The sequence below is a fragment of the Nerophis lumbriciformis genome, linkage group LG29 (assembly GCF_033978685.3).
Source record: "Nerophis lumbriciformis linkage group LG29, RoL_Nlum_v2.1, whole genome shotgun sequence".
NCBI classification, from domain to species: Eukaryota; Metazoa; Chordata; class Actinopteri; order Syngnathiformes; family Syngnathidae; genus Nerophis; species Nerophis lumbriciformis.
Genome location: NC_084576.2, coordinates 8,632,400 through 8,642,242, shown reverse-complemented (window position 1 = coordinate 8,642,242; position 9,843 = coordinate 8,632,400). Strand labels below are relative to the sequence as shown.

At 40.3% G+C, this 9,843-nt stretch overlaps 1 protein-coding gene across 1 annotated transcript in view; it reads right to left on the bottom strand.

Annotated features, from left to right (window-relative positions):
- Positions 1 to 7,638: 7,638 nt before the first annotated feature.
- Positions 7,639 to 9,843, bottom strand: part of mis18bp1 (MIS18 binding protein 1) — a 45,579-nt gene continuing 43,374 nt past the window's right edge. Inside the window, exon 16 of the mRNA XM_061925078.2 lies at positions 7,639 to 8,483. Coding sequence (XP_061781062.1) covers positions 8,353 to 8,483 — 131 coding nt within the window. The 3' untranslated portion in view covers positions 7,639 to 8,352. The remainder of the gene's footprint in view (positions 8,484 to 9,843) is intronic.

The following is a 9,843-nucleotide window of genomic DNA, read 5'->3' as shown; positions in this document are numbered from 1 at the left end:
AATGTTGTCTGTCTATCTGTGTTGGCCCTGCGATGAGGTGGCGACTTGTCCAGGGTGTACCCCGCCTTCCGCCCGATTGTAGCTGAGATAGGCTCCAGCGCCCCCCGCGATCCCAAAAGGGAATAAGCGGTAGAAATGGATGGATGGATCATTTATAGAAAGAAAAAAACAACCAATATGTTTCTGGCTTCAAACCATCCATTTTCTACAACGGAGTAAACGATTGAATCGTCAATGACCGATCATGAGCGATGATTCAGTGGCACTCACTCACTGGTTATTGGGGTCGGGACCATCGACGTCGGCAAGTCAGGAACAAATCTTTGAAAACTGAATTTGCGTCTTTGTGAGCCTGATTTTTCTATGTTATAGTTAGTTGTTTTATTGAATATTGCACTGTTAAATCTTACTGTAATTGTGCACTATTGTTTGTTTTGTTTTGTGCATTTCGTTTTTATCTTGTCCAGAAAATTTGTGGACACATGTTGTATGTGTCCACAATATGTGTATAAAGCACTGACGTGTCAATCAAGTATACTATAGATGTCTTTATTACAGTAACACAGTGCACATTGAATGCTGATGAATCCACTTGTGTTACCAGTAATTTACCCCTGTGACCCCGAAAGGGACAAGCGGTAGAAATTGATTGGATGGATCTTTCTGTCTGCTGCGTTCGACACCGTCGACCACGCCACCTTAATCACTCGTCTTGAGAACTGTGTGGGCATTAAGGGCGCCGCCCTCAACTGGTTCCGGTCGTACCTAACCGACAGGAGTTTTTGTGTAAAAGTAGACAGTTTTATGTCGTCCACAGCTCCTTTACCACATGGGGTCCCCCAGGGCTCAATCCTTGCCCCAATTTTATTTGCGCTTTACCTTCTCCCCCTTGGTTCTATTTTTAGGAAGTACAGTATTGCATTTCATTTTTATGCCGATGATTGCCAGATTTATTTTCCCATGGCACAAAATAACACGGTTCAACGTCTTATTGACTGCCTGCACGACATCAAAGTCTGGCTTTCAGATAACTTCCTGAGCCTAAATGAAGATAAAACAGAAGTTATGTTGTTCGGTCCAAGTCGCTCTCCCTCCCCCAACGTTGACCTCAGCACTCTGACCCCGTATCTCAGCGACTCTGTCACAAACCTGGGGGTAAAGTTTGACTCAGATTTTAAATTCGAAAAACAAATCAGCAGCGTCGTTCAAAAAGCTTTTATCAATTACGCCAAATAGCGAAAGTGAAACCGCTTCTATCAAGACATGATCTTGAGAAATTAATCCACGCTTTTATCTCGACTCGTCTTGATTATTGTAATGCCCTGTATGTTGGCATTAGCCAGGCCTCCCTCGCCTGCCTGCAGCTCGTGCAGAACTCTGCTGCTCGTCTGCTAACACAGACCCGCAGACGTGAGCACATCACCCCTATTTTAGCGTCCCTTCACTGGCTCCCTGTGCGTTACCGAATACATTTTAAACTCCTATTATTTGTTTTTAAATGTCTAAACAACCTCGCGCCAACCTATCTCTCCGACCTCCTTCAGCCTTACTGCCCCACCCGATCCTTAAGATCAGCCGATCAGCTGCTGTTGACGGTCCCTGACACAAGGCTGAAGCTTAGAGATGACAAAGCTTTCGCCGTTGCTGCTCCCAAGCTCTGGAACAACCTACCCCTGAGTGTTAGACAAGCCTCCTCTCTTCCTGTTTTTAAATCTCTCTTAAAAACATACTTTTATTCCATGGCTTTTAACACTGAGTGATATCCATCCTGCAATGGCGCCCCATAATACACCTGCTGTGATTCTGTTTTTATGTTTTTATTAATTCTATTTTAATTATTTATTTTTTATCGTGTTCTGTTTGTGTTGTGTTGTGTTTGCTCGGTACTCGTTTTATCTTTTAACCAGCACTTTGGCTACCCCTGTGGTAAATTTTAAATGTGCTCTATAAATAAAGTTGATTTGATTTGATTTGATTTCAAAAAGCTTTTAACATCCATCCATTTTCTTCCGCTTATCCGAGGTTGGGTCGCGGGGGCAGCAGCCTAAGTAGAGAAGCCTAGACCCAAGGGAGGCGTTCGCCCTAGTGGCTCTCTGGAGCTTTTTCAAAAAATGTATGAAAAACGGAAAAAGATTAGGGGGGAAAAAAAATCTATTTTTGTTTTAATATGGTTTCTGTAGGAGGACAAACATGACACAAACCTCCCTAATTGTTACAAAGCACACTGTTTATATTAAACATGCTTCACTGATTCGAGTATTTGGCCAGCGCCGTTTTGTCCTACTAATTTTGGCGGTCCTTGAACTCACCATAGTTTGTTTACATGTATAACTTTCTCCGACTTTCTAGGACGTGTTTTATGCCACTTATTTTTCTGTCTCATTTTGTCCACCAAACTTTTAAGGTTGTGCACGAAAGGTGAGTTTTGTTGATGTTATTGACTTGTGTGGAGTGCGAATCAGACATATTTGGTCACTGCATGACTGCAAGCTAATCGATGCTAACAGGCTATTTAGGCTAGCTATATGTACATATTGCATCATTATGCCTCATTTGTAGCTATATTTCAGGTCATTTAGTTTCCTTTAAGTCCTCTTAATTCCATGACACACTATCTGTATGTAATATGGCTTTTAATTTTTTGCGGCTCCAGACAGATTTGTTTTTGTATTTTTGGTCCAATATGGCTCTTTCAACATTTTGGGTTGCCGACCCCTGCTGTAGGCGGTATAGCTCGGTTGGTAGAGTGGCCGTGACAGCAACTTGAGGGTTCCAGGTTCGATCCCTGCTTCCGCCATCCTACTCACTGCCGTTGTGTCATTGGGCAAGACACTTTACCCTCCTGCTCCCAGTGCCACCCACACTGGTTTAAATGTAACTTAGATATTGGGTTTCACTATGTAAAAGCGCTTTGGGTCACTAGAGAAAAGCGCTATATAAATATAATTTACTTCACTTCACTGTGGATCGGTGGAGGGAATACTTCAAAGACCTCCTCAATCCCACCAACACGTCTTCCTGTGAGGAAGCAGTGCCTGGGGAGTCTGTGGTGGGCTCTCCTATTTCTGGGGCTGAGGTTGCCGAGGTAGTTAAAAAGGCAAGGCCCTGGGGGTGGATGAGATCCGCCCGGAGTTCCTTAAGGCTCTAGACGCTGTGGGGCTGTCTTGGTTGACAAGCCTCTGCAACATCGCATGGACATCGGCAGCGGTACCTCTGGATTAGCAGACCGGGGTGGTGGTTCCTCTCTTTAAGAAGGGGAACCGGAGGGTGTGTTCCAACTAGTGTGGGATCACACTCCTCAGCCTTCCCGGTAAGGTCTATTCAGGTGTACTGGAGAGGAGGCTACGCCGGATAGTCAAACCTCGGATTCAGGAGGAACAGTGTGGTTTTCGTCCTGGTCGTGGAACTGTGGACCAGCTCTATACTCTCGGCAGGGTCCTTGAGGGTGCATGGGAGTTTGTCCAACCAGTCTACATGTGCTTTATGGACTTGGAGAAGGCATTCGACCGTGTCCCTCGGGAAGTCCTGTGGGGAGTGTTCAGAAAGTATGGGGTACCGGACTGTCTGATTGTGGCGGTCCGCTCCCTGTACGATCAGTGTCAGAGCTTGGTCCGGCAGTAAGTCGGACACGTTTCCAGTGAGGGTTGGACTCCGCCAAGGCTGCCCTTTGTCACCGATTCTGTTCATACTGTAACTTTTTTGGACAGAATTTCTAGGCGCAGTCAAGGCGTTGAGGGGATCTGGTTTGGTGGATGCAGGATTAGGTCTCTGCTTTTTGCAGATGATGCGGTCCTGATGGCTTTATCTGGTCAGGATGTCCAGCTCTCACTGGATGGCGGGGCTCTCCCTTAGAGATAGGGTGAGAAGCTCTGTCATGCAGGAGGAGCTCAAAGTAAAGCCGCTGCTCCTCCACATCAAGAGGAGTCAGATGAGGTGGTTCGGGCATCTGGTCAGGATGCCACCCGAACGCCTCCCTAGGGAGGTGTTTAGGGCACGTCCGACAGGTAGGAGGCCACGGGGAAGACCCAGGACACGTTGGGTAGACTACGTCTCCCGGCTGGCCTGGGAACGTCTCGGACGGATGTAACATGTAACAGCTGCAGCAAAAGAAAGGGCAGCATGTCTTACCTTATACACACACTATATGGGATGGCATGGCGCAGTGGAAGAATGGCCGTGCGCGACCCGAGGGTCCCTGGTTCAATCCCCACCTAGTACCAACCTTGTCATGTCCGTTGTGTCCTGAGCAAGACACTTCACCCTTGCTCCTGATGGGTGCTGGTTAGCGCCTTGCATGGCAGCTCCCTCCATCAGTGTGTGAATGTGTGTGTGAATGGGTAAATGTGGAAGTAGTGTCAAAGCGCTTTGAGTACCTTGAAGGTAGAAAAGCGCTATACAAGTACAACTCATTTATCATTTATAATACAACTCTTATGTTGAAGCACAATACAATCCATCAAGCAGTGCGACTTCATAGCTTACCAAAGTCGTACTAAAACATTGTTATAGATTGTTGAGCGCTGTGTGTAATGTTCTACATTTTCAATGGAACATATAAAATGTTTACTTGAGTCAAATTGCGGTCTACACATATCTCTTATTTGTAACTGCCATCTACTCAGCTGTGTCTTCCCTCGACCCGGGAGGGGACGACAAAACCAGACATACACTTCATATGCTCCACAGAATGCGATTTAAGAAGCTGCGTTAAACACCTTACAAAAAATCTTTAATCCTATGTGTTTTTTTCTTCAGGCAGTCCCAGTTGCCAATCATCTTGGTGCAGTGTGCAACATCAACCGTGACAAAACAAGGTGGTAGTTTTGCATCTTATTTACCAAGTAAAATGTTAAATTATTCATTGACGTAGCTTTTCAGGTCAGGATAAGGAGTAAACTCCTTCAGAAGAGCTCCTCGAATGGCAGAGAAAAACCTGAACTAATCCATTTGGTCAGCCAATGTGCGATGGCGTTAACATCATGTTTTCTGACAGTATTTGCAACACTGGGAGACTGCTGTGCCCTGCCAGAACATGAGCCATTTGGCCTTGTCAGTTTTCCTCCAACCGATCCAGTTGCATCAAAACATACTTTCTGCTGAGTTTTCTTTATGACGTTCTTGTACACATGCATTTGTGTTTGACTCCAGCAGTAACAGAAAAACTTCTCCAGTCCAATGTTTTTGATGCTACCACTGTGAGGTGAACTGTATTTAACAGCTGCAAGGAATAACTAGGATTTGTGTCACCTAATTCCAAATCCTTCCTTTCTTGTTTTGATTTGCGCAGGGTGGCCAAATTGGGCATACGAGTCAGCTCTGGATCTCCAAAGTGCATACGCTTATGTGCCTGAGATGCCCTCCAGAGAAGCATAATGCCCTCGCACAGTTTTGTGGCTACCTGCATACGCAAGTCTTCAGACAAAAAACGCTTTGAACAGCCAATGTGCAGGGAGCCATATGTGTTTTTGATGCAGCATTTGAACACCATTGGGCTGTTAACTGCAGGCTCTCTTTCACATATTAAAAAGACAAGACTGTGACACTCCTTACAAATCTTTTACCTCAATGTAATTGCTGGATAGACCTTGGCTCTTTTAAAAACAAATGTACAGAAACTCTACACCACCTTCCAAATGTGCTTAACATGAGTCAAGGTGCCAGGCTCCAAAATTGTATATTCCCTTTTTAATTTGGCTTGATACAATTTGTCTTTGTGTTCAACCTTTTCCGGAATGAATTTGATCCATTTTCAAAATAAACATTAAGCTGAAAAGCTTGATGATTTGGTCCGTCAGAAAGAGAAGTTGAAGAACCTGTGTCATTGATAGTCACAGGATCACTGATTTTGTATTGCTTATTTTAAGAAAAGTATACAGGGCCTTTGCTGTGAAGCAGTTTCCCAGCTGCTCACTCAGCACCGTCCATATACATTTAGAGAGGCTATGTTGATATTTTGGAGTATGGCCTCTTTTGATGTGCCGAGAACTGAAAAAATGAAATCCCCGTCAAATGATGATTTTTTTTGGCATCTTGTTTTAAGAGGAAATACATACAATTAGCATAAATTACTTAATTTCTGCAATGTATTTTACTACCAATTAAAGTGCTAGACCCAACATGGTGCCTTGATCAAATCATTAGAAAACTGATAGAGATATCTGCAAACCTTACAGTAAATGCAAGTTGAATTATATGCTACAGCTTACCCATGTCAATTTCTGTGCAAATTAACTTGTATTTAGGTCAGTTGAGTTTAGTTGAGACTAATTAACCTTGCATTTCTGCATTAGTAGTGTGCATTCAGTTTTGTATACAACGTAAGTGTTTGAACATGCTTACATTGGCCACAGGTGCAATTGTGAGGGTCGTATTATAAGCTTGAAAAGTAAAAGTTGCAAATGCTGCATTAAAACGTTCAATTCCACAGGTGTATCAGTCTGTCTACCGCCCCCAGAGGGAGTAAAGCGTAGTTCATGATGCTCATTTGAAACGTAATAACTCATCAATTATAGCAACACAATCGAAAGTTTCAACGGCACAAATATAGCACAAATTATCAAGACTGTTTTGTTCTTGTTGGGACCACAAATTCGACTGTTTTCGTCAAAAACTGAGAATTCCGGTGTGTTCGTGACGTCACCTCCTAAATTGTTAACGTTATTAATTCATAGAGTATAACAGCGCAATCGATAGTTTCAACGGCATAAACCAGCAAAAACATAGCACAAACAAATGATACTATTTTGTTATTGTTTGGACCACAAATTAAACTGTTTAGTTCAAAAACGGAGAATTCAGTTCTGTTTATGACGTCACTTCCTAAATTGTTTGGAAATTTAAAACAATAATATCTCAAAAACGAAAGCACGTCAATCAATAATTTTTGCTGAACAAACCAGCTCAAACAAATGAGACTATTATGGCTTAATTTGGACAAAGCGGCCAACGGGTGAGCTTTGATTGACTGCAAAAACAAACAAAAATTAATGAGACTATTTTGGAGAAAATGGGGGGCTGGGTGACCTTTGATTGACCTCTAAAATCTTTAATAATTCAGAAACGAAAGCAGCACAAACAACAATTTTAACTGCATAAACGCAGCACAAAGAATTAGGACTCGTTGGGACATAGTTATGGACTGTTTATATGTAATAACTTAATTACACGTTAACATGAAAAACATAAAACGTTACCTTAGAAACTATAATAGTTAGACCAAAAATGTTTGCAGCACAAACAAATGAGACTACTTTGACTTAATTTGGAGAACGGGGATGGGCTGAGTGACTTTTGATTTACCTATAAAATAATTTTTATTAACTCAGAAACTAAAACAGCACAACTAACCATTCAACTGCACAAACCATCACAAACGAATTAAACTGTTTTACCAGAGTTTTGCGAGGCGCCAACTTCACACAGGTAAAATATTGTACGTCTCAAACTTTATGTCAAAACACCTCATGCGGTTCCTGAGCAACAGTAAATTAAGTCTGCTTACCAACAGTGGTAATTGGACCACAGATTGAGAATCAATGCAGTCAGTATTATAGTTAAACAGTCATTAGATTATTTTGGTCTTCACAGAAAAAAATAAAACAAATACAACTTTAAACACTGATTGAAAATACAAATACAAACATCTTAATTTTTTTATGAAGAGAAACATGTGACTTTTAAAGTATAAGCATTAAAACAGTATGCTTCAGGATATACACTTCGAGAACACGGTTTACAACCCTTTTACAGTATGTGAAAGTGAACACCATTTTTACTCTTTTATTACTGACTAAACATTTTTAATGGTGTAACAAAAAAATCCTGTAGTTCTACTAACTTTTCATTATCATAATTAGACTTTACATTTCTGAAACATGATGGGTCATTCAGTAAAAAGTAAAACATGCGTCTTTTAAAACGTAAGTATAAGCATTACAATAATATGCTTCAGAATAGAAACTTTCAGTTGTTTAGAGAACAACCTATTTATGTGAAAGTAAAAAACAGTTTTACTTTCTTCTATTACTATTTAACATTTGTAACAGTGTAACAAATAATGAAAAATGTTCCTGTAGTTTCACTAACTTTTCATTAACATAAATAGACTTTGAATTTTTGAAACATGCTGGGTCAGTCATAGTCTGAGAAGTAAAACATGCGTCTTCTAGAACGTAAGAATAAGCATTAAAATACTATGCTTCAGGATAGAAACTTCCAGTTGTTTAGAGAACTATCTATTTATGTGAAAGTAAACACCAGCTTTACTTTTTTCTATTACTATTTAACATTTGTAACGGTGTAACAAATAATTAAAAATGTTCCTGTAGTTTCACTAACTTTTCGTAAACATAATTAGAGTTTGCGTTTTTGAAACATGAGGTTTTGGTCATCGTCTGAAAAGTAAAAGTCCTCTTCTTCTCCGCTGTCCAACAACATACTAGCTTTGTCTGGAAACATCTCCCGAACGACAAAGGAGTCTTTTTCTAGAAAAAAAGGAAAACAATTAACACAAATGATTAATATTTTGATATAAAGATGTACATTTTGTTTTTTTTCCTTAAGATGTTTAAGCTGGGTAGTAAAGTAAAAGTTTCTGTAAAAAAGCAAAGAACAATTTGTGACATTTTATGCTGCTACATTTGAAGCCATTTTTAAGCTTTTTAGAGATCTTACATTTCCACATCTGTACAAAATATGCATTACTAAAATGTATTGCAATATAGCACTAAATAGATAGAATTATGAGATAAATAAACACAATTTTGTTTGATAAAAGCGTCGAATGACGCAATTAAACTAAATTGTGTGGTCAAACTTCGGCTCTTTAGCCTCCTTGTTGTTGCCCTTTTGGAGGACATTTTTTAACACCAGAGTAGGGGTGCATTATAAAAAATAGTTCTATAATGTTCAACTGTCTGTGAGACGTGAATGTATCCTGACTGGTGATTGGATAAGCGCAAAAAGGGAAAATGTCAGTATAAGAGATGAGGGTTGCTTGAGTGTGCAACTTCCGCCGTGAGGAAACCATAAAACTAAAATCTTCGAAGAAAATAATTTACGGTAGTTCTCTCTTGCTTGTAAAATTAAGAAAGATTACCACTTTAAAAAGTTTACAAGTTGCGTTATGTTTTATAGAAAAAGACTGTTTGCATTTAATGGGATTTAGAGGATGGCTCTTTATATATTCAAAGTTGCTGCCCCTGCGCCAAAGACTGGATACACGCACATATATTTATATCTGCATTTTGTGTACATACAGTATTTTTATATCACACACTGTGTACATACATGTATATAATAATATACATGTATATGTATATATTAATATACAGTTGTGGTCAAAAGTTTATACACACTTGTAAAGAACATGTCATGGCAGTCTTGAGTTTCCAATCATTTCTACAACTCTTATTGTTTTGTGATCGAGTGATTGGAGCACATACTTGTTTCTCACAAAAACATTCATGAAGTTTGGTTCTCCAATGAATTTATTATGGAGCTACTGAAAATGTGACCAAATCTGCTGGGTCAAAAGAATACATACAGAAATGTTAATATTTGCTTACATGTCCCTTGGCAAGTTTCACTGCAATAAGGCGCTTTTGGTAGCCATCCACAAGCTTCTGGCAAGCTTCTGGTTGAATTTTTGACCGCTCGTCTTGACAAAATTGGTGCAGTTCAGCTAAATTTGTTGATTTTCTGACATGGACTTGTTTCTTCAGCATTGTCCACACGTTTAAGTATTTCCTCCAGAAGGTCTTATCTTTGTCCATGTGATGTCAGATGAAACAAAAATGTTGCCGTTTGTCTACAATACCCAGCAATATGTTTGGAGGAGAAAAG